This window comes from Lutra lutra, chromosome 2, assembly GCF_902655055.1.
Source record: "Lutra lutra chromosome 2, mLutLut1.2, whole genome shotgun sequence".
In the NCBI taxonomy this organism is placed as follows: domain Eukaryota; kingdom Metazoa; phylum Chordata; class Mammalia; order Carnivora; family Mustelidae; genus Lutra; species Lutra lutra.
This window is the reverse complement of record NC_062279.1, coordinates 101,206,970-101,232,980: the sequence shown is the minus strand read 5'-3', so window position 1 is coordinate 101,232,980 and position 26,011 is coordinate 101,206,970. Positions and strand designations below refer to the sequence as shown.

The 26,011-nt window shown below is 43.1% G+C and overlaps 1 protein-coding gene across 1 annotated transcript in view; it reads right to left on the bottom strand.

Annotated features, from left to right (window-relative positions):
• Nucleotides 1-17,063, bottom strand: part of LOC125094113 (ADP/ATP translocase 2-like) — a 422,319-nt gene extending 405,256 nt beyond the window's left edge. The window contains 2 exon segments of the mRNA XM_047719835.1: nt 16,401-16,611; nt 16,827-17,063. Of these exon segments, the coding sequence (XP_047575791.1) occupies nt 16,401-16,611; nt 16,827-17,063 (448 nt within the window).
• Nucleotides 17,064-26,011: the final 8,948 nt, after the last annotated feature.

Genomic DNA, 26,011 nt, shown 5'->3' with positions numbered 1-26,011 from the left:
CATTATCAGGGTTGGTCGTTGACTGAAACCAGGCCACAGACTTGATCTGAAGTCTACCGTAACTAAGAACACTCAACAGTTTCTTTAACAAAAGTCGTTCAGGGGATGCCTGGGTGGCTCAGTCCGTTAAGCAGCTGCTGTGGGCCGAGGTCACGATCCTGGGGTCCTGGGATGGAGTCCGGAGTCAGGCTCCCTGCTCACCCTCTCCCTCTGCCTCTCTTCCTACTAGTGCTCTTGCTCACTCTGCTCTCTCTCAGATAGAGAAATAAATAAATATGGGACGCCTGGGTGGCTCAGTTGGTTGGGCAGCTGCCTTCAGCTCAGGTTATGATCCCAGCATCCTGGGATCGAGTCCCACATCGGGCTCCTTGCTCGTCAGGGAACCTGCTTCTCCCTCTGCCTCTGCCTGCCATTCTGTCTGCCTGTGCTCGCTCTCTCTCCTCTCTCTCTCTGACAAATAAATAAAATCTTAAAAAAAAAAAAAAAAAGAGAGAGAGAAATAAATAAATAAATAATCTTTAAAAAGAAAAAAAAAAGTTGTTCAGAGTTTCAGCCAAGACTCAAAAACCGTATCTCCACCTCACGGCCACAGCCCAGGCAGGGCCAGCCACCCTCCGATGCGCTCTCACCACCCAGCAAAACTGAGGCAGGGATCCCTGCATTAAAACACCAGAGGGCTCAGAGATGAAGACCTCTCCCAGGCTGGGTCAGAAAGATGGGCTAACGTGTCCACAAAGCAACAGAATGGAAGACGGGGCAAGACAGAGGGTGAGGGTCTTACTCCACACCTGCAGGGACCGGGTCCCTTCTCTCCTGGTTTCTGATGTGACCAGCTTTAGGATAGCGGCAAAGAAACATTGGGGTGAGACGGGAGTAACCGCAGGGCAAAGTTCGGGGACCCAGGGAGCACGAAGGCAGCCATCTTTCATGTCAGCGTCCAGAAAGGGTCACCTCAGGTGTTTATTAAGAATGCACCAGCAGGTCCAATTCATCAGCTCCGGAGACAAGCAGCCCAGGTGGTTTTGAAGCAGCCCACGCTCTGAAAAACAGCTATTCTAAAAGTAGAAAAGGAAAGAAAGAAACCAGCCTTTACAAAATGCCTGCCTCCAGGATTTTGAAAAAACACAACATGAGAGATGTAAAAAAAAAACAAAAACAAAAACAAAAACAAAAAAAAAAAAAACAAAAGAAAACAAAAAACCATAGCTTTACTTTTGTCTCCTACTTCCTCTTCAAGACGTGTTCAGTGAGGAAGACTTTTTTCTGGTCCAGATGGGGAGGGGGTTGATTTTTCTCAATCCCAAGTAGTTTCCCCACCATACTGTGGCCAACTGGTGAACCCCAGCACAGGGTTACCCTATTCCTCAAACTCTAACCTGTCTAAAGGTCACCTGGAGATCCTGTAGAAATGCAGATGATTCCGCGGACCTGGGGAGGGGGTGCTGAGGTCTAGCATTTCGAATACGCTCCCAAGGAGCTGGTGTTCCTTCTAGTGCCACACTCTGGGCAGCAGGGAGTCAGAGGACAGGAACGAGGATCAGAAATGTGCTCTGTGGATTCGTATGAACATGAGCTGGCTTTGGGCCTTTTCTGGGCCTCCTAAATTTTTAAAGCAATCCATCTTGGGGGTACTCTCATGGTTCTTCAGGAGATGTGTATCACTGGGGTTCTCTGACTTCAGTTACTCTGACCCAGCTTACACTGTCTTCTGTCATCTGCTTTTCCTTCACCAACCCTGGGAATCTCAGATATACTTCTGTCTTCTTGCCGCTAGGGTCCCTTTTGGCCTTTGGGATGCCTCCACTGGCCAAGACTAAAAGCTCTGTGTGTGTGTGTGTGTGTGTGTGTGCGTGTGTCTGTCTGTCTGTCTGTGTTACTGTTTGCCTGTCACACTCTTGCTCCCAGCCTCGGCCTTTCTCTCAGGATCTACGATCTATGGAAAACCTTTGCAGAACCTGTGCGCTGAAAACCTTGGGAGTGCAGGCTATGTCCCAAAGCAATAGAATCTCCTGTCATTGTGTCACCAAAGCAGTTAGTCAGCTCATCTCTCACCCTCTAGGTCTGCCTGGTGAGAGACAGACTTTGACCCACTGAAATTCCAGCTGCAGGGGTCACACACTGAGCTTTCTGCACCTTCCACCTCAAGTCTCCCTCTCTGGCCTTGAAATTGAGGAGCTATAATCCCGACACCCATCCCTTTAGGAGGGTCACAAAGAGAGCCCAGAAACGTTGCTTTCTCCAAAGATGTCTGCCTCACTCAGTCGTTATGTTATTTGGTAACATAAATGATAATACTATATATTTGTTAAAAGCAAGAGGATAATCAATACAGCGTTAAAGATAGTGATTATCTCTGAAGGGTCACAGATTGAGCTCCAGTGGTTTTGCAAGCGTTCTAGTTCTCACAAGGCAGGTTCATATTATCATGCAAAATGCTGCTTTGGCATATTGATTGTTTTGACTTAAAGACACTTGCAAAATAGCAGAGGTAAGAAGGGCATTCTGACTTTCCTTCTTCTTCCTGAAGTTGGGAGATGAAATGCCCATGTGAAATGCGCCCTCAATAAGCCAAGAGCAAAGAAACATTCTTATCACCAGAACAATGAGTAGAAGCCAAGAGAACTTGCTCCAAACCAACTAGAGTAACTCTGACCTTCCTTTAACGTCCTCATAAATCTTAGTTACTTTTCCACAGCTGCCACTCTCTGTTCAACCTAGTAGGTCAGTCCATAGGTCACTTCTTCGGGGCTTCACTTTCCTGGGTCTCCATGTACGTGTGAAATGTTGTTAAATAAAATGTGTATGCTTCTCTCCTGTTAATCTGTGTCATTCCCAACCAGAAACTCTTAAGAGTGGAGAGGAGAAATTTTATTTCCCTTACACACTGTGACCTGTATTTCTTTTTATCTGTTAATTATCACATGATAAAAAGGAATTTTAAGTATGTAAGTTATTAATTGCTATATTACAAACAAATGTAACACCTACAGCTTAAACAATAATTTATTCTTGCTCCCAATTTTGTGAGCTCATGAGAGAGTTCCTCTGTTCCATGTAGTGGAGGCCGGAGTCACTCATGAATCTACACTCAGCGGGGGTGTGGGGACAGAGGCTGGGATGGATGGTCCAAGAAGGCCTCACTCTTGGATCTAGGGTTGTGGAAGCAGAGCTGGCCTGGGGTGTTTTGCTTTTCTTTCACAGGCTTTCTCTTTCTATATGGTTTTGGATCATCAGTGGCCTTTTCCCATCACCTTATTCTAAAGCAGGAGAGCCCAGAGTCCCTTACAACATGGCAGCCAGGTTCCAAAATAGCAAAGGCAAAAGATGCCCAGCTGTGAAGGGCTAGGCCCAGACCTTGCAGAGTATCACTTCTGCCATTAAGCCCATTAGGGGAAGCCTGCCACCTAGGCAGTCAAGTTCAGGGGAAGGGAATTGGAATCCACCTCCTAACGGAAAGAGTAGCATATGCCTACGTAAAGGGAAGCATGTGTTGTCTGCTCTGTTTGAAGAGTATCAACTACGGAAGCTGTGGAATATTTTTCCCATATAAGAAAAGACTGTGGTCTGGGTTATAAAAACCCATCTACTGTGGCACCTGGGTGGTTCAGTCAGTAAGCATCATGATCCCAGAATCCTGGGATCAAATCTCTCCACACAGTGGGGAGACTGCTTCTCCCTATGCCCCTCCCCCTTGCTCATGTTCTCTCTCTCTCCGTGTCTGTCTGTCACTCTCTCTCTCTCTCAAGTAAATAAAATCTTTTTTAATAAAAAGTGATCTATAGACTTGAATCTGAACTTAAGAGAATTTGACGAGGGGTGCCTGGGTAGTACAGTCAGTGAAGTGTCCTACTCTTGGTTTCAGCTCAGGTAGGATCCCAGGGTCATGAGATCGAGCCCCACACTGGACTCCACGCTCAGCATGGAGTCTGCCTAAGATTCTTTCTCCCTCTCCCTCTGACCCTCCCACCCCCAAAATAAATAAATAAATAAATCTTTTTTTGAAAAAGAGAATTTGACTAATTCCACCTGTTCAAACTGTCATCACTCATACATATTTCTCTAAGGTAAAAGCTTTCACATGTCAACATCAACAAAGGAAGATTACCTGGAAAATAAAAGAAAGGGTCTTTATTCAGTGAGAAAGAAGCATGCATAAGACCAGGTTGTGGGGCCATCAAATTACAGGCATATAGCAACCTAAACACCCTCCAAACCGAAATTTTGAAAGGAGGAATGCCTGACTCCAAAACTATTTGCAAAAAAGGAAAATTAAACAATAGTTACTTCTAACTGATGTCAACTTAGGCAGTGAGTAAAAATTCGTCATTCACTTGCCCCAAATGAGCTTCTTCATTTCATTACCCTATCTCTGTCAACAGAATCACTTTTCCTCCATCAGTGAAGATCAAACTCTCTAAATGTGTGTTAGCTTTTCCTTTGTTCCTCCGATCAGTTCTTCCTTCAATGTATTGCTCACATGCACCCTACTCTTCAGCTTGTGTGCACAATACACCCGGATTTTTATAGCATTAAAACAAATGGACTACCATTTTCTTCCATCTCTAATTTCATGCCCACTCTCAACCCAGTACACTTGAACAATGTCATTCTGAAAATGCTTCTTCATCTGTCCGTGCTCCCATTCGAAAATTTTTTTTTACTCTTCCCTCTCTTTGCTACCCCTGATTGGGCTGGGAAGATGGTTCTGTTCTCAGGGCTCCAGAGCAGAGAGGAGACCTCTTGCATCAGAATCCTGGCTCCTGAGAGTTCTTCAGAAAGAGAGAGAATGAGTTTCTCCATTTAGGTGTCATATAATAACTTACTCTCTATGGAAATGTTATACAAGCAACTGTTTATTCTCTTATTCCTAGGCTTACCTCATGCCAAACAAGGGTGTGGGCTAAAAAAGAAGGCTCAAGATCCAAAACAGCATAGCAATTTTTCTGACAGATCCAAAAAACAAGTAAGATATATTCTGGTAGATTTTGCTAACCACCCCAAGTGCCTAAAACAGGAAAGAAAACAAAACAGAACAAAAAAAGGAGAGACTGTGGGTATGTGTTGTTCATTCATGTTTTGTGGGTTGTCTTACTGTTTGTTTTGTTGGCTATTTTTATTAATAATAAGCAAAACAGAAAAACAGTGAGTCACAAATAGAGGATGCGTATTTGGGTCTCTGGCTAAGGATCCGGAGATGACAAAGAAAGTAAGGAGGGAAGATAGGTGGCTGTCTTGAGCTCACTCACTGACTCACGCGAAGGGCATCGACTGTATGTGCATCTCCCACACTTCCGCCAGGGGGCGTGTGGCCTGCGCAAGCAGGTCAGGTAGGTGGGATTATCCTCACAAGCAGCCAGGGGTCGAAGAGGTGGAAAGAACACAGGCTTGGGGACCAGACAGTGCTAGGTTTGACTCTTGGTTCCAACACCTCCTAGCCATAGGAGTTTCAGTCTCCTGTGAAAAGGAAAAGATAAAATCTCTCTTGCAGATATTTTGGTGCAAATTAAGATACGATACTGGTGAAGGTGAAGAGACTGGTTCACGGTAGACTTTCAACCAACTGTAGCTATTAACACTAGGCCGAGGTCACCACTGTTTAACACATGACCACGTATCCCAGAGACAGCAGCACAGTGACACTGACTTGTGCCACCAAATCCTCCCTACAGCTCAAGGAACCATCAGAACTCACTAGCTGTGGGATGGTAGGCAGAAGTATTCCACCTGTCTGGCTATGTTCCTCCTACGCATGGGGATTGTGTCATCGGACTCCTAAGAATTCAGAGAAATTGTTATTTTACAGTTTGGGTCAGGTTACTTCCTTCCATATGGGAAGCGCTCAATAAACGGCAAATATTGTTATTACTATTCTCCTTTTACAAGTCCAAAAGTGAGGAGAAAAGATTGACACTGTTATTTTCAAGGTGCTGAATTTCCAAACATCTTTTACTTCCCAAATGGCATCACCTCTTACCACCACCCATGAGCACAGATGAATTTAGACCCTGCCTTTGAATTATCTTTTCAGATCTTTTTTTTCTTTCTTTCTCTGTCTTGTTTTCCTTGCAAAAGAGGCATTAATGTTTTTACAAAGAGTCCTACTGGATTATCTATTTTACAGGCATAAGTGAGAGCTAATTGTGAAGACTTTTGATCAGGAGATCACACACAAGATAAGCTCAAATAAGGTTCATCATTACCATCTTCTTCTAAGATGACCATGGTTAAGCTCCCAATCATGTGTAAGTGACTAAAAATTACCGAATACATATTTTGATCATGAGCCCCTTTTTCTCTAGTGTAGCTCCCTCAAATTCCAGGAGATGTAGACTTTTTAAGATGCCTCTTCTAAGGGACTTTGGAGTCATTTCACCTTCAGGACCACTGAGATCTCCATAGGATAAAACCAGATCATGTGGCAGGAATAGTTCTTGGAGATGAGGCACATTTCCTGTAAATATGTAATTATTGGGTGACTGATAAGGAATACTCTTCTCTGTTCACACCATGGGAGGAAAATGAGAAATGATGGTGGGTAAAGTGTTTAGGTTTGGTTTCTCATTTTAAGCTTTCATTTGGACGGCAGATTAAATTAAGGCCACACAAATGTGACTTCAGCTGAGGGTAGTGAGGAAGGCACACTGCAGGCCCATCAACCTTTTGAAAAAATATCATTTAACTATGGGTCAACCCTGAAGGAAACCCACCTCCACACCAGGCCCTATAACAGAGTTGATTAAAATGGACCCTTATATTTTTTCCCCTGGTGCTGAATTTCTAGAGTACTGACTGGTGCTTTTCTCCACTCTTAAGCCTCTTACATTCTTCTTGGTCAAGCTCCCCTTCTCTTGGTTCTCTGTAGTAGAGAATCACGGGTTTCTGTTCTGCAGCAATTCATCAGATAACTGTTCTCTTCCCTTGGTTGACTTCATGTAAACACAGCCAATCTAGGCCAAGATAACCCATTTTCCCTAAAATAGTCCTTTTTTTTTTTTTTTTTTTGTAAACTCTAGGCTCAGTGTGGGCCTTGAACTCACAACCCCCAGATCCACAGTCCCATCCTCTAGGACAAGCCAGCCAGGCACCCCAGTAGTTCAATTTTCTTATCCCAAATGAAGGACCTATGATCCTTGCCTGAACCTCTAGCAACACAAGGCCTGGTGAATAAATGTGCTTCGTATGCATTTGGTTGATTACATGTAGACTTCTCATTTTATGATTTGCAGAAGGACTGCTTCACCTTTATAGGTGAAACAGATTGGGGGATGTACTTGGAATACACTCCTTTGCAAGAGCCCTCAGGGTCAAACCACAAGGCTGAGGGCTGTAGGCCAAAGGGAGGAGGGCCCCTGGGTATCCAGCCTGACGGGGAGGGAGGGTGGGCTCCCAGAGGCGGCTCCTTAACAGGTTAGCAGCAGGGACGTTGCTTCATCTCCCTGAATGCCTCCTTCCTAATCCGCACTTTAGGAACAATAACCCCCAAGGGGCCTGGGTGGCCTAAACATCTGCCTTAGGCTCAGGTTCCGATCCCAGGATCCTGGCATCAGCTCCGCATCAGGCACCCTGCTCAGAGGGAAGCTAGCTTCTCCCTCTTCCACTCCCCCTACTTGTGTTCCCTCTCTCCCTGTGTCTCTATCAAATAATAAGTAAAAACTTTAAAAAAAAAAAAAAGTACAATAACCCCCACCTCGTGAGGTTCCTTTGAAGATTAAGTAATATCCTGAAGGTAAAAAGCATGGTCCCTCCGCCGTCTAATAAATGCTCACTTCTTTTTTTCTTCTCCCCTAGCAAAAATTTAACTTCTCCATGAGGCTCACCCAAAAATGAAAAGGTCTCCCAAAGTTGCTGGCTACTTCAAGGATTATAGATTCTCTTAGTTGACTACTCGAGAAGCGTCGGGTACATTCCAAACTCCAAAGGAAATTAAATGCTATTCCCCTGCCACCCACTCGCCCCACCGGGGCCCCCAAGCACATTAAAATCACATTAGGGCGATGATTTAAGCTGAAAATTGGGCTTGCAGGGAAAGCACGAGGCCCCGCTCTTCCGAGGCTTAGCTCTACCTATAGGCACAGCCGCAGCATGGCTCGGGCTCGCTGACGTCACAGCTTCCCGAGGCTTCTGTTGCCCCTCCCCCTCCCCCGCAGGCAGCCGCCGGAAGGAACGCGAGGGGCGGGGAGCGGGGCGCCCCTGGAGCATTGGAAAAGCATGCTGGGGCCCCCCAGTGGTCATCGGGCGTCATAGCTTTCTCCGGGAAGAGTCCACGAAGACAAAAAGAGCTCTGGGCCTCAGAGCAAATACCTGAGGTTCAATTCTGTTTGTTTTCCTTCCCCAGTAACCAGGGTTTTTTCTCAGAAGTTAGTGGGATAAGAAAGCAAGCACTTAAAAGCCGAAACAGGCCTCAGGTTTAGTTTAGACAGTGAAGTCCTATGTGACATGGACGTCATAAAGAAGACTTCTGGTCGGGAGAGAGATCTGAAACGTGCCTCGCAATCCTCGACAGGAAAGTAGTAGGCAGAGCAAGCTGATTAAGGACCGGAGAAAGGACTAGAGCATCCTCACTGAGCCCTGCTTTTCAGGAGGAGAGCCATCACCAGGACTGCAAGCAGGGGCTCTCCTTAGATCCATGCCCGTAGACACAGAAGAAGGGAGAGAACACGAAGTCAAGGGTGTCCTGCTTGTAAACAGACTTCTACAGCTCCTATATTCCTGCTTCCTGAGTCTTTATCCCCCTAACACTGGTGAAAACAAACAATAAAGTTGCATGAGACTAAGAATAAATAATAAAAGGGTTCAGCCTCGGTGCCAGGGGTGTCTGGAGAGCAGAGATGGACCCAACAGGAATTTATTTACACAAAGTACCAAGACACACCAGGGTAGGAACTTTTCCTTTGGAGGAAAGACTGCGGGATACAAGATCGTTTGAAGGAGGGCTGGTGGGGGTTATTTGGAACACAAAATAGTTTTTGTCACTCAGATTAATCTCCTGCTCAGCCCTCTAAGCCTTCCCTTGCTCTTTGCAATGATGAGCCCAAGGCTCACCCCTCCTTCACCAGTTCCAAGATATCAAGTCCCCAGGCATGGCATCTTCTCTGAGAAGAAGCACTGTTTCCGTAGTGCCCAGAGACAGCATCCGGGGCTTAGCCATGAAGGACCCCATCTTCAGAAAGTTGTCACCTTAGTGTCTCTGGCTATCCCTGCTGACTGCCCTTCCATAGTGGCCACTAGAGGTAGAGCTATCCCTTTAGGCCATCAGAGGTGATGGGAAACATGAACCCAGACATGGGCAGAAGAGGAAAATGGCAGTCAACATAGGGAGCTAAGGAACCATTTACTTTGTTCATTTGTTCCTTCAAGCGTGCTTGCTGTGGCAGATGGAATGGTGGCTCCCCAAAACAGATGTCCATATTCTACCCCCCTCAACCCAGGGACATGGACCTTATTTGAAAGAAGGACTTTTCCGTTGTAATGAAGTTAAGGAACTTGACATGAGACCATCCTGGATTATCTGGGAGGACCCTAAATCCAGTGACAAATGTCCACAGAGGAAAGACACAGGGAGGTAGGGGAGAAGGCCCTGTGAACACTGAGGCAGAGACTGGAGTTACTTAGCCACAAGCCAAGGAGTGCCTGGAGCCACCAGAAGCTAGAAGAGGCCAAGAAAGACCTCTCTTCACAAACTCTTTGGAGCAACATGACCTCCCATGCTCAGCCTACGGAGTTACCCAGGCACCCCCAGCGTATGGTAATTTTTTAAAGACAATTCCAAGAAAGCAATACATTTGCAAAAAAAAAAAAAAAGTTTACCGAGCACATTCACTAGGCCAAACACTATGCCTGGTCTTGGGGATAGAGCAGTAAAAAAACAAAGACTCTCATGGAGCTTTTCTTACAAGGAGGAAAGAGATAACCACACTGGTGAACAAACAAACAAGAAGCTGTCTGAGAATGAAAAATCCCACAAAAAAATATTTTAAATCTGGGGATTGGGTAAAGAGTGATTGAGGAATGCTACCCCAGACAAGGTAATCCAGAAAGGCCTCTTCTAGAAGGTAACATTTTAGCCAATACCATTCAGAAATGCTCAGATAAAAAATGGGAGGAATGGAAGCAGAGCTAGACTTTTTCCAAAGAAAGTCAGGATAGAGCCAGAAAAAAAAAAAAAATCATTTGGTAACTATTACCGTGCTCCCTTTAAGAGCCCCCAGATGGTTTTTTAAACTGTGTTCCTTGGAGCCCTAAGGTGTCCTGCTCCAGCCCCTCTGAGAGCCACAACTGGGGGGAGATCTGGAGGGGATTCAGACAAGCCTCTGTATCCTCGATGTCTCTGCCAATCAGAAAAGCAGCAGGCCTGCCAACTTTATGTACATACGGCTTCCATGTAAGCTTTTCCTGAAGAAAGTATTCCACGGCTTAGAGAAAATGTGAAAACCACTGCCTCGGGTTGGCGCAGCCTAAGAAACATGAAATTATGCTATGTAGTATGTGTTTTATCCAGGGCTCTCTGCCATTCCAAATACAGCTAGTAGTTCACCAGGCTCTGCATAGACTGAGGGAAGGGCATGGAACTTTCCTCTTTCCTCCTGGGTCCTGTCTTCTCTTTGATTGACATCCACTCCTCCAGAATCTCTGTTTCTCCTCAGGAGAGGAGGCTTCACTTAACTAAAACGTACTTTACTTAACTAAAGGGCATCCTTGGATTATGTGGGATATTTTTTAACTTCATCATATGATAGTTCGGTTTTCACATTTTGCCTAAATATTTTCTCAGGATCCCACCCTGGTAACATGCAGGGAATGCTTCACAGCAGGGCTAAATGAAGCCAAGGACCAAACAGAACTTGAGGGTAGCAGCAGTCTCCTCCCCTCTGTAGGCATACACAAAGAACTAAGCCCCAGTAGGGTACGCTAAAGTCGAAAAAGTCTATGGATTTGACCAGGCCAATTCCAAACTTCTTAGACCCCAGGTTTACCTGTTAGAATTAGGTCCTCTGTGAATCACAGAAAAACACTGTGTTTCAGTGGCTTAAAAAAGAGAGGACAGTTTTATTTCTCTCTGCAAGAAGTGTAGGTGGTCAGGTCAAGTTCAGTATGACTCTTGACACTGTGAGGGACTTGGGTCCCTTCCACCTTGTTGCTCTGCCAACCAGGGGACCTCTATCCCAAGGTTACTTCATGTTTCAAAATGACTGCTCTCTCCAAATTTTTACCAACAGAAAGGACGGACAAAAGTTGGCAAAGGACATGTCTTTCCATTTTAAAGACACTTCCTGGAAGTTGCCATCAGTATATCTGCTTAAATTTCACTGGACAAAAGTTAGCCGCAGAAGAGTTGAGAAATGTAGTCCTTTGTTCAAAGTAGTCATGGGCAAGCTTAAATTTAGGGTTTTATTACTGCCTTCTACCTATCTGTGTAGTCCCCCCCTTGCTCTGTGCTCAGTGCTTACTCCCACACCCTGAACTCTGCTGTACGGTCCCGCTCCCAGAACCTCCCAACAGAAAGTCTTTGCATGTGCTCTTCTTCTCTGGGTCACTGTCCTCCAGCCCCACAGCCCACCCTCTGTATCTAATTAATTCCTGTTTATCCTCCAGAACTTAGTCAACCCTCCCTATCCCAAACAGGGTCAAAGGTACCACTACCTGATCTCGGTAGAGCATATGTTTCTCATCTGTAGCATTTACCACACTTACATTCTGACATTTCCTTGTGTGGTTATTTGATTCCTGATTATCTCCTCCTTTAAACAGCAAGCCAGCTGGTCTGTGGTTCCCAGCTGTGTCCCTAGTATCCCCTGTACTTCTTGCTTAGTATCTGTATTTACAGGATGCCCAATAAATATGTTATACTATTTAAATTCTGTGCTTCATAAACGTGGTACAAATTTCCCTGAAAAAAATCTATTTATGATAAATACAACATATATGACTCACTATAAACTTCTCTTTCCATTTCATCTGCCAAATAATAAAATAAAATATAATTTTTTTCCTTCTTCATAATGTGGAAAGTGTGAAGTTTTTTTGGGAGGGGGCAGTTCTTGTATTGATGAACTTAGGGATGGAAGAGTAGGAGAGGAGGGTTTGTTTTATTTCTGTTTTTAGGTCTTCCCAATAGATCTAGAATCTGGGTATTTTTTCTTCCCAAATTTATGTGTAACTAAACTTACATTTTTGTATTGATCCATCCTAGAATATATTTCTTAAATACACTCTAGCCAGAGTAGCAGCCTTGCTTTAATGTTTGAGCCAATCTGACTAATTTTAGTAATGTAGACAACAGTTTCGGTGCTGTAACTCAAGCAGTCCCCTATCAGCAGCTTTATTGGAAAATACCCTGATGTGTAATTCACCAGCACTCCCTGTTTTGGAGAGGTGATGGAACTGGGGCTTGTTCAGGGGATCAGAATTATACAACTCCCAACACTAATCTTCCACTGGAGCTGAATCACATCTTCTGCATCCTCTGTGTAGAAACAGCCATGAATAATAAAATAACTATGGGAGAAAGAAAAAAGAATCAAGAGCCAACTACACTTGCAGTGTTTTCCAACTGCGGCCTTCTGCATGATTCTATTGTTATATTACTTTGAATCATATGTTGTTCTTTTTTATGATTATTTTTTTAATTTTTTTTTTTTGAGAGAGTATGTGAGCATGAGAGAAAGTAGGGTAGGCAGGGTGAAGGGGCAGAGGGAAAGAGAATCTTAAGCAGGCTCCATGACCAGCATGGAGCCTGATATGGGGCTTGATCTCAAGACCCTGAGATCATGACCTGAGCCAAAATCAAGAGTCCATCGTTTAACCGACTGAGCCACCCAGGCACCCTGAATCACATGTTGTTCTTAACAATGGTAAAATGATAATAGCAGCTAATATTTATTAAGGACTTACTGTATGCCAAGTTGAGCCACTAGCATAAAGCATTAGAGAACAGTTGGTTAATCAAATATTATAAAACCAAACACCCTTGAGCACCTTATACTTGAAATTCACTGTGTCTGGCAGTATACATACATATAAATAGTACACAAAACCCCCTACCTGTGAATTGGTTGACGCAACTCCTAAGACTCTAGCTTGACCCCTTTTCCTTCTGCATCCAAATCCTGGATATGTTTCCATGGATATCCTTGTTTCTCACTTAGGTTTCAAAGTCATAAAGAGTTTAATTACATGCACACAGAAGACAAATAATAAAGTTGAGACCTAAAGAAATGACCAAGGCAGATATTTTTATACTTTTTAGACAAGGAAACATAAATCTATGAGGAACTGACAGAACAAAGAAAATTCATATTTGAGAGCTTCAATGAGTAAGGGGTTCCAAACAGAATTTGGGCGGGAAGCTGGAGTAGCAAGTTAGTAAAAGTAATGGGATTTGTTCAGATAGGCTTCTTTAGCCCTGAATTCTCCATCTCTGACAAAATGGATGTCCCTCCACTTTGCTGGGCAGGGAGGGGATGTTTGCCATGGGAGATTTATTTCCCGATTTCCAGAGAAAGCCAGGAGTAGTCCAAGCATTCTTGCACTGGCTGTTTCTTAAGTAACTTTAATTCAAAATAATAACTATGCCAAAGTGGCACCTTTGGGGACTGCCCCCCCTGTTCCCTCACACTACCTCTTTAGGCTCTTAGAGATATATTTCTTTGGTGTGTTTCCCCTACCAAAGGTAGTTTAGGTAAGACTAATACATTGATAAACAACCCACAGCCTGCAGGTTTCATACAGCCCACCTGGTTTTGTGACACTGTCCCTAATGTAACTTCAGGAGCCACACATATATTATATGTCAATGTATTTATATAATATATTTATATAATATAAGAATACTAATATCGACAAATGATATCCCCACCCATATATAAAGATTTATAAAATCTCCGTGTTTTTCCTTGCTTTCAGGCCTCGATGCGTTCTGTTGCCTCTGTCTGAAACCCACCACCTCCTCCTCCCTGGCAAATTCTGAATCATCCACCAGATCTCAACTTTCACGTCTTTCTAAATCCAAACATCCAATGGATGTTCTTATTGTGTAGGATTCATCATGCTATTAACACACAGGAGCTATGTGTCTTTATTGCTCAATGGACTATACGTTCAGAACAGTGAGGATCATGTCTTCCCTTTGCTTATTTCATTTCTTGCATAAAATGCAGGTAAAATCAATATTTGTTGAAGATGTATGTAAACATATTGACTATTTGTCACAGTTCTGGCAATGACCAAGGACATATGTCTCCAACACTGCTTCATGGCCCGCTGTAAGTTGCCCAGTTCTTAAACATAAACTGCACCAGATTCTTTCGCTTTCATTGCAAAAGCAATAGCTATTCAACCATGTGAATATCGGCAGACCCATCCAACTATCCCCATCCCAAAATAAATGAACACTTCAGGATTCCTTGCCATCAAATGTATCTCCAAGAAGTCTCCAGTTAGAGAGACTGATAAAATTATGGGAGACTATTTAATGTGAGAACTTATCTGAATATTTGCATACTCTGACGATGTTTCTTAAATGCTCAACACTTGCAATGGTTCCCTAATATCTGTAGAATAAAAATCCTTGTATAAGAGGCAGGCATTCAAGGCGACCACAGCCTTGCTCCTTCCTACCTTTCCAGCGCTTTCTTCCCAACTCATCACGCAGTCTATATTCTAGGCAAATGGTTTTGTTTTTCTCCATATAAGCCCAAGATGTGCAATTTTTTCCATTATAATAGTAATAACAGACCTCAGAGAGACTGTGAGGTGAGAGGCCCTCCTCTAGGTGCTATACATATGTTAACTTACTTAATCCTTACAACAACACTATTTCCTAGGTATTATTATGATCCTCATTTTAGAGATGAGGAGCCTGGGGCACACTACTTAAGGTCAAACCATTAGTACACAGCAAAACCTGGATATGAGGTGACTAACTCAGTGTCTCTCACCATCCAACAGGCTAGCCCAGGCTTGTTCACAGACAGTGGCAAATGTCCATGAGCAAGCGATGGCACAGAAGTCTTATTGAGACCTAGGCTCAGAACTGACCCAGTATCATACCCACTGCATCCTGTTAGGCAAAGCAAGCCATAATGTCAGCTCATATTCCAAGGGAGGAGAAATATTCTGTTTACTGAAAGGAGAACAGCAAAGCCGCATGTGGAGACAGGGAAGGATATAATGGCAATCAATTTGCAAGTATTCTACCACACATGGCCAAAACTAGCTGCCAAGAAGGGTGAGAGAGTCTTCAAATGGCAGCCATAAGCTCAGGAGCAGGAAGAACAGATTCAGTGGGAACAAATTAGCAAGCAGTCTGTAAAGTTTGGGGTTTTTTGAGATTTTTTTTATTTCTTCAAATTTATTTATCAGGAGTGACTGAAATAAAAAATATAATTGAGTCCCACCACCATGGAAATGATTTTAGGTGAAAACTGGTCAGGTGAATATTACTGCTTCCCATTTTCAACCAATAACAGTTGTCACTGATAAACAGCCAACAGTCTATCAAGAATGCTCGAAAGAAGGGCGCCTGGGTGGCTCAGTGGGTTAAGCCTCTGCCTTCGGCTCAGTCATGGTCTTGGGGTCCTGGGATCGAGCCCCGCAACGGGCTCTCTGCTCAGCCAGGGAGCCTGCTTCCTCCTCTCTCTCTCTCTGCCTGCCTCTCTGCCTACTTGTGGTCTCTTTCTGTTAAATAAATAAATAAAATCTTTGGGGAGAAAAAAAAAAAAGAATGCTCGAGAGAGAGGCGCCTGGGTGGCTCAGTCAGTTAAGCGTCTGACACATGATTTCAGCTCAGGTCATGATCTCAGGGTTGTGCGATTGAGCGCCAAGTTGAGCTCCCTGTTCAGTGTGGAGTCTGCTTAAGATTCTTTCTCTCCCTCCGCTCTTTCCCCCGCTTGCATGCACACTATCTCTCTATCAAATAAATAAATAAATCTTAAAATAAAAGACTGCTCAAGATACGATATATGATACCACAGGTCTATTCATAAGGGGAGAATCTAGGCAATAAGTTATGTGAACTTCTTGATTTCATCCTACAAAACAAGAACAAAACCACCACCCATGCCTCTGAGAACATTGGACCATGCACCCTTGAAAAAAGCTTTGGTTCCTCTTCATCACGAGCAACCTTCCTCCAGCAGTCAGGTGTGCCTGTATGCGTCATGTCAGTTCCTTTGCACTCTGACTGCACCATCACCTGGTAACCAACAGTGTCCAATGGCCAGGAAGTCAACCCAGCGACTGCTGTGAAGGATTGCACAATCATCCAGCTGAGAAAGAGGTGAGTATTCTTGGGATCAGAAGCATTCCCTTTGCTGTGTCATAGATACAGAAGTAGGCAGCTCTGTAGATAAGAATACCCTGCACAGACACGTTAAAGCCTTGGTACAGAACCTTCATCTCACCAGGCTTGTAGATCTTAACCAGGCAGTCACTGAGGCCTCTGAATTCCCTTTTAGCTCCAGCTTTGCCAGCGTCAGCTACTAGACAGGTACAGGCAAAATCAGGAGGATACACAAAACCCAAGGATGTGGTCCCCACAGCACCACCTGAATCCAGATTCCCTGCAAAGTAGCGCAAAAACTGGGTTCTCTTGTCCACACCACCCAGGAGAATCTTCTTGTATTTATCTTTGTATCTTTTTTTTTTTAGATTTTGTTTATTTATTTGGCAGAGAGAGACGCAGTGAGAGAGGGAACACAAGCAGTGGGAGTGGGTGAGGGAAAGCAGGCTTCCTGCCGAGCAGGGAGCCCAATGCGGGGCTCGATCCCAGGACCCTGGGATCATGACCTGAGCCAAAGGCAGACACTTAATGACTGAGCCACCCAGGCATCCCTGTATTTATCTTTGAAGGCAAAGTTGAGAACCTAGGTGGGAAAGCATCTGTTGCCATTTGCTGGGTTACCATGCCGGAAGGACAGGACTCCCTCCTCCCTGAGGACGAGAAGCATGACGTCTATACAGCTCTTGTATTGCTTATCAGCAGTGACTTGCTTGCTGGCATTCTGCACCTGCAGCAGCAGCTTGACCCACTGGATGGGTGCAACCATGGTCTTGGAGATACCCATGGCCTCTCCTCCCACCAGCAAGTCCTTGACAAGGGAAAAAAGTGGCATCTGTCATGTTGAAAAGAGAGAGAAGACAGGCAACTATGGAGCAGTCTATAAAGATTTCAATTGTCCCCTAAATTTAATCAGAATCACTACAGAATATTCTTGGAGAACTTCACAAATTGATCCTAAAATCTATGCAGGAAAGCAAATGACTTTTCTCAATGAGGAGAGCCAAGACAATGCTAAAGGAGAGCGAGATGGGGACACTTGTCCTTGCAGATGTCAAGACCAAAGGAGCAGACTGGAGACCAGAAACAAACTCATGCATACACAAAAGATCAGATATAAAGGAGCATGTATTACATATCTGTGGAAAACTAAAGACGTTGTGGAAAACAAAACGTGAAAAACTTTAGAAAGCGATATCAAATATCTTTACAATATGGAAGAAAAGAAGGATCTCTTAGGCAAGACTCAAAATCACCAAAGCAGGAGGACAAGAAAGCCTCATTTTACCATACTAAAACATGGACCTTCTGTTCATCAGAAGACACTATAAGGGGCATATGACGAGACAAGCCAGGGTGGAAATGGAACAGGGTTCGGTCAATAAAGGAATAGAATAGCGCAGCAAGCTAGAAATGATTCAAACTGGTCACAAGCTACAAACTGAGAGAGAATATTTGCAATATAAGCAATCAGTAAAAGACTGTAATCTAGAATTGACGAAGAAGTCTTCTAAGAAGGAAAAAAAAAAAGGACAAAAGACAGACCAGTCATTTTAGAAAAGGGGAAATGCTATGGTAATAAATAAATAAATAAATAAATAAATAAATAAATAAATGTAGGAGCACCCAGGTGGCTCAACTGTTAACCATCTGGCTTCTGCTCAGAACATGATCCTGGGATCCTGGGATCTAGTCCCCCATCGGGCTCCTTGCTCACTGGAGAGCCTGCTTCTTTCTCCCTCTCCCTCTGCTGTGACCCCTGCTTGTGCTCTCTCTCTATCGCTCTCTTTCTGTCAAATTAATTAATTAAAATAAGAACATGTAAAAGATGTCCAGTTTCATGCATAATTAAGACAGAAGAAATTGAAATCAAAATCAGATGGCATGTTGCACCTCCCTACTTTTGCAAATTTTAAAGTATCTGACAATGTTAAGTGTCTTTATAATGAAGATATTTAGCAACAGAAACACTCATGCATTGCCAGTGCGAGCAGAATCCTTAAGGAAAACAGTTTGACAGTACATAATAAAATTGCACACAATCAGACAACAAAAAGAAATTAAAGGCATCCAAATTGGCAAAGAAGAAGTCAAACTATCACTCTTTGCAGATGATATGATTCTTTATGTGGAAAACCCAAAAGACTCCACCTCAAATCTGCTAGAGCTTGTATAGGAATTCAATAAGTGTCAGGATATAAAATCAATGCACAGAAATCAGTTGCATTTCTCTACACCAACAACAAGACAGAAGAAAGAGAAATTAAGGAGTCAATCCCATTTGCAATTGCACCCAAAGCCATAAAATACCTAAGAATAAACCTAACCAAAGAGGCAAAGAATCTGTACTCAGAAAACTATAAAGTACTCATGAAAGAAATTGAGGAAGACACAAAGAAATGGAAAAATATTCCACGCTTATGGATTGGAAGAACAAATAATGTGAAAATATCTATGCTACCTAAAGCAATCTACACATTTAATGCAATTCCTATCAAAATACCATCCATTTTTTTCAAAGAAATGGAACAATCCTAAAATTTATATGGAACCAGAAAAGACCCCAAATATCCAGAGGGATGTTAAAAAAGAAAACCAAACCTGGTGGCATCATAATTCCGGACTTCAAGCTCTATTACAAAGCTGTCATCATCAAGACAGTATGGTACTGGCACAAAAACAGACACATAGATCAATGGAACAGAATAGAGAGCCAAGAAATAGACCCTCAACTCCATGGTCAACTAATCTTCAACAAAACAGGAAAGAATGTCCAGTGGAAAAAAGACAATCTCTTCAACAAATGGTATTGGAAAAATTGGACAGCCACATGCAGGAAAATGAAACTGGCCATTTCCTTATGCCACACATGAAAATAGATTCAAAATGGATGAAGGACCTCAATGTGAGAAAGGAATCCATCAAAATCCTTGAGGAGAACACAGGCAGCAACCTCTTCGACCTCAGCTGCAGCAACTTCTTCCTAGAAACATCTCCAAAGGCAAGGGAAACAAGGGCAAAAATGAACTATTGGGACTTCATCAAGATCAAAAGCTTTTGCACAGCAAAGCAAACAGTTAACAAAACCAAAAGACAACTGACAGAATGGGAGAAGATATTTGCAAATGACATATCAGATAAAGGGCTAGTATCCAAAATCTGTAAAGAACTTATCAAACTGAACACCCAAAGAACAAATAATCCAATCAAGAAATGGGCAGAGGACATGAACAGACATTTCTGCAAAGAAGACATCCAGATGGCCAACAGACCCATGAAAAAGTGCTCCACATCACTCGGCATCAGGGAAATACAAATCAAAACCACAATGAGATACCACTTCACACCAGTCAGAATGGCTAAAATTAGCAAGTCAGGAAATGACAGATGCTGGCGAGGATGCAGAGAAAGGGGAACCTTCCTACACTGTTGGTGGGAATGCAAGCTGGTGCAGCCACTCTGGAAAACAGCATGGAGGTTCTTCAAAAAGTTGAAAATAGAGCTACCCTATGACCCAGCAATCGCACTACTGTATTCTAAGACACAAATGTAGTGATCCAATGAGGCACGTGCACCCAAATGTTTATAGCAGCAATGTCCACAATCACCAGACTATGGAAAGAACCTAGATGAATGGTAAAGAAGATGTGGTATATATATATATATATATATATATATATATATATATATATATATATAATGGAATACTATGTAGCCATCAAAAGAAATGAAATCTTGCCATTTGCAATGACGTGGATGGAACTAGAAGGTATTATGCTGAACGAAATAAGTCAATCAGAGAAAGACAATTATCATGTGATCTCCCTGATATGAGGAAGTTGAGAGGCAAAGTGGGGTGTTCGGAGGGTAGGAAAGGAATAAATGAAACAAGATGGGATCAGAAAGGAGACAAACCATAAGAGACTCTTAATCCCACAAAACAAACTGAGGGTTGCCAGGGGGAGGAGGGTGGGGAGAGGTTGGTTGGGTTATAGACATTGTGGAAGGTATGTGTGGTGAGTGCTGTGAAGTGTGTAAACCTGGCGATTCACAGAGCTGTACCCTGGGGCTAATAATACATTATATGTTAACAAAAAAATTAAAAATTATTTTAACAATTGCACACAACATATTCTATACCCCACAATTTCTCTGCTGGGTATATATACTAGAAAAACTTTTACACATATGAGGAGATATATACAATATTCATGGAAACTTTGTTCACAAAAGCAAAATCTGAAGAAAAAAAAAACACCAAATATCAAATTATACTGAAATGAATAAATAACCTACATCTTCATACTTTGGAATTCTATATATAGTAGTTACAAGTGAACAGATCAGCAGGATGGAATTTCAAAAACCGAGGTTAACAACACCAACAAAATGATAAAAGTAAGTCATAGAAAAAAATAAGCTGCATGATTCCTATTATAATAAAGTGCAGCCAAGAGCGCCAGGGTGGCTCAGTCAGTTGAGTGTCTGCCTTCAGTTCAGGTCATGATCCCAGGGTCCTGGGATCCAGCCCTGCATCAAGCTCCCTGCTAGGTGGGGAGTCTGCTTCTCCCTCTCCCCTAATCCTGCTCATTGTCTCTCTCTCTCTCTCTCTCTCTCTCTCTCTCTCGCAAAAATAAATAAATAAATAAATCTTTAAGGTCCAGCCAAAACTCAACAGTACATTGTTTTAGGATTCACTCATAAGCAGCAGTGCTGATGTACTCTATGGCCATCTTGGCTAAGCTAGGAATTACAAATCCCAGAGTTCCCTGCAGGGTTTGAGGTTAAATGGACCAAAATAGGAACTTAAACAAGATACTGGAGGCAGAAGTAAAGCGACACCCCGTTTTCTTGCAATGTACATGCACTCAGATGGGCTGATGGACAAACAGTGAGGGTCTGGGTTCCTGCTTACACTTCCTCTCCATGACTGTCATCCCTTCTGTCCACTGTGGGGCACTTTACTTTGACTGACCACAGGCAGCTGTCAGTGGACTCACAGGCCCCCATGCAGAGGCAGTCAATTTGACTATCTTCTATAGCTGCCTCTTTGCATCCCTGCTCAGTTGATTGGATTCTGAGCTTCTCCTGGAAACCGCTGGCTGGGCCATCCACACAGTGCTTCAGGAGGCTGGCTAGTGGCTTTTCCTCCATTTCTCTCACAGCCCCTTCCAGATCTTCAGGGAAAGGTAGAAGATGTCATTTCTATAAAACACCCCTCAGCCTGCATCACTATAAAGATGAGCAAGAGAATATCTTGCACAATATTCCTCCAGTGGGGAAAAGAAAGGACAGCATGAAGGAGGAGCACAGGGGACTTCGGAGGCACTAGAATGTTCTTTTTCTTAAGTTGGGTGGATACAAGGTATCCATTTTATTAATAGGATTTAATTTGTACAAAATGTGATAGATGTTGCAATTCAAAGTTAAAAATGAAAATGAAAGTGGGTAGGAGAATAGGTGAAATGAGTAAAAGAGATTAAGAGCACACTCACCACAATGAGCACTGAGTGATGTATAGAATTGTTGAATCATTATGTCACACATCTGAAGCTAATATAATGCTGTATGTTAATTATACTTTGATTTTAAAAAAAGTTCCTTTTAAAAAGTTAAAAATAAAAACATATAATAAGTGATTTCAAAGCAGAGAATCCAAATCCTTAGGGAAAATTAATATGAAGTTCAATGTGAGGGAGAAAAAGAATCTCATTGGTCAAAGAGAAGAGGAGGGCTAGCTCCCTGGGACTTGTCCCCTGTGCAGAGAGAGGGCAAAGCTGTCAGACAGAGAATGGAACCCCTGATGGTGAGATGGTGGACTGCTCACTTCCCAGAGTAGGGAGGGGGTGGCGAGGGACGATCAACTCAAGATAGCCAGGGGAATGGCAGGGACTCTCCCCAGTAGACAGGCAGGCACTAAAATCAGCAGGGTACCTTGATTTTAGCTAGGATGGGAGGCATTGTCAGGAAAAGGACTGTGTCCCAGGTGGATGGCCAGAGCCGGAAGCAGTGTTTACAACTGCAGGTCATCCCGGAGAGAAACTGAAAGACATGGCACACAGTGGGACTTTTCCAAATGGCCCCATAGTGGAGACCCGGACAGCTGGAGTGCAAGTGCTCCTCAGGTAAGGACAAATGGGGGACCATGATGATCATAATGCCAGCAGCTACCATTTTCAGAATGCTTACTTATCTCCCTGGCATCTAAACCTTCGTCTCTTCTCTTTTCTAACTAAACTCACTTCTCTGACCATCTCATTCAGTCTCATGACTTTCAATACCAGTGACAGGCTGTTGATTTCCATCTCAGCTTAGACCTTTCTCCTGAACTCCAAAGGTCTCCCCAACATCTCACTGTGGGTGGTTTAATTGGCATCTCAAAGGCAACTGTCCAAAACTGAGGCCCTGACCTTACCCACATCAACCACCCCCCTCCATCGACCTACCTTCTCCCCACATCTGCTCCTCCCTCCATTATTCCCATCTCAGTAAGTGAAGCTTACATCCTGACTGTTGCTTAGGGAAAGAACATGGCATCTTTCTTGACACATCTCTCATGCTATATGCGATCCTTTGGCAAATTCTGTTACTCTAGCTACATTGGTCTCCTTACTTTTTCACTAACCCACCAGATCTCCTGCCTCAGGGCCTTTGCACAGGTTGTTCCTTCAGCCTGACACTTGGTCCTGAGAAGACTGCCTGGCTGGTTTCTCTGCCTCATTCAGTCTTTACTCAAATATCTTCTTACTGAGGCCTCCTTAAATGCCCTAATTAAAGTCACAAACCAACCCCCCAACACTTTCCCTTTTTTCTTGCTTTATTTTTCTTTTTATCATTTATCATTATTTAATGAAATATAGATATATCCTTATTTAACTTGTTTTCTGCTATTACAGAGACTCATAATAGGACTTAAGGCCAAGAAGGTAGAAATTTATGTCCGCTTCGTTCACCGCTGTAGTCCCAGAAGTAAAGCAACACCTGGCGCATAAGAGGCTCTCAATGAAATGAACAAACGAGCAAAGACTTTCAATCTGTAAGGCCCTCTAAGGACTCCACATGGATTACCAAACGATACTCTCACAATTCCCATTAATCATTCCCATTTTACAGATAAGAAAACTGGGACTTTAGAGAGTTCACTGGACTTGCCCAAGGTCACACGGTACTGAGTGGCAAAGCTGGGAAACAAATCCCAACAGCTTGATTCCTGAGCCTTCACATGTAAGCACAGTACTACCCTTTCCCAGACCTGTGGGGCAAGTCTAAGACATGGCCCTGAAAAGAAGGTTCAAAGTCAGGTGCCAAAGACCTGACATAAAGTTAGAAATCAGGGGCAGAATGATAAACAAAAGACAGAGCCAGATCCTTAGAATCAGATGAGGGTGAGTCTGGCCCAAGAGAGGTCATAATGGGACTATGACCAGGGACAGACACATTCAGGTGGCCCGAGCTCATCCTCAGAAGCTAGGGGAGATGTATTCTTTGGATGCATCAGGAAAATTCAAGGTCTGAATAAAGAAAATTCCAGGTCTTGGACTCTAAGGAAATGATTTTGAAGGAGGCACACACACTGGGCATCAGATACTCACTCACTGGTTCATTCCATAAACCCACCACTTCCCAGCTGCCTTACCTTGGAGAAGAACATCACTGCTCTAAGACCTAGGGTTTCTAACTGGTCAAATAAGAATGCTGATGGTCTCTGCTCATGAGACTGTTTAAAGCCTGAGATTATGCATAGAAGGTGTTTAGAATAACCTGTGGCATGTAAATGAAAACTTCAATGTGTACTAGCCATTATCACTGTGATTTCTCAGAATTATCATCCGCTATTGGGCAAGACTCCAGGTCTTCATGGTCTTGTGTAGACAGCATGAACAAAACTTGCTCTCATAGAATGTGCTTGCTCTCAGCCTCCTGGTTATAGAGGCCAAATCAACCTCCTGACAAATAACTCCTGGGACAGCAGATGCCCTTTGCCCCCTTCAGCCTGCATACACCCCACTTCTCCACAGAGAAGCAGAATCCAATGGTCACAAGCCCAAAGAACAAGAGCACATCCTGTCATGGGCACATTGCCTGATCCTACCTATGCCTGTCATCTCAACAATAAGGGCTCTGGGACTTAGAAGTCTGGAGGATCAGAAGAGGGGAGATCCAAGAAAGGAAATCCAAACCCAGATTCCAAAAAAAATATGTGTGAGTATTTCAAATAGAGAGAAACAACCCCAGGGCATCTGCCTTCAAGACTACAATAAATTGTTATGGCCTAAGCATCCAGGTGAAAAACCAGGTTGGGAAGGAGGGATGGAGGAAAGATATCTGAGGGAAGGCTCTTTGGAAATATTGTATGGAAGCTCACTCAGAATTAAAATTTCATGAGAAGTATATACTACTGATGGAGCATCTTAAGATAGCAAAATACTACCAAACACGTGCATCCGAGTATATCTACGTTCACTGAGAACTGACAAAATCCAAAAACATATTCTGTGATAAGGATAGAAAATAAGGTTTTGCAAATGGATTTTTAAGCTAGAAAATGAAATGGCCACAGGATGGCAGTAAAAGGTAAGTGATAAGGCTAAGCCACGTATTTTATTAACCCTTAAAAGTGTTCTAAGATACACAAGCACTTCAAGTGCCTGAATATAACCTGTATAACATTCTTGAATTAGGTATATAGAAGCAAACAAAAAATCTTAAATACCAGAACTCTTTGACTGTGATTCGTTTCAAGTAAAAGGGTGCCCAATTTCGGTTACAACATCTTTAAGATTCTGTGCCTCCCATACATCTACCTTCAAGTTAGAACCAATATTATTACAAGTAAATTATAGGGCAACTAATTTTTTAAAAGGAATTCAAAAGCACAAGGCAAGCTTTCCATCTGGGTTTCCCTTGAGCTCTCAACTCTTGTTGCTCTTCACTGCCTCCATCCCATTTCCAATCAAAATGATTATCTATATCCCCTTTGTCCGTTAAGAGGCCTTGACTGTCTTTGGCTCAAAATTATCTCCATGCCACCTGGGTGACTCAGTTGGTAAATCCATGACTCTTGACCTCAGTTGAGGTCATGATCTCAGGGTCCTGAGATTGAAACAGCCCCCATCCCTTAGTGTTCTCCCCTGGGCACTGAGCCTGTTTAAGATTCTTTACCTTTGTCCCCCCAACCCCACCACCACCACCACCGACCCCGGCCAATACTCACATAGGCTCTTTCTCTAGGGGAGAAAAATATCTATCTATCGCTATATAAATATAAATGTAAATGTAAATGTGTGTGTGTGTGTGTGTGTGTGTGTGTATCCTCATGCCAAAGAGGCACAATCTGGGGTAGCATATTCTGTTGCCCCTCATGGGCAGGGAATCAAGGATGAGCCTGGAAAAGTAGCAGGGAGCCTGGCAAGCTTCATTAAAAATTTAGATGTCATTTTGATGGCATTAAGAAGTCACTACTGAAAGTTTTAAAACAGGAGTAATGTAATCAGATTGCACTCAAAAAAGACTAGCTACCATGTGTGATTAATTCTTCACTCTGCCTCCAATCTTACCACTTCTTGGTTAAAAACTTCAAGTGCTTCCAACAGCCCTTAGAATGAAAAACCAAATGTTCACTTTAGTATTATTATTATTATTTTTTATGTTCAATTAGTCAGCAAATGTTCACTTTTTTTACAGGGCCCTTACAGATCTGAGCTTGAAAGCTGACCTACCTAATCCACCTGACCC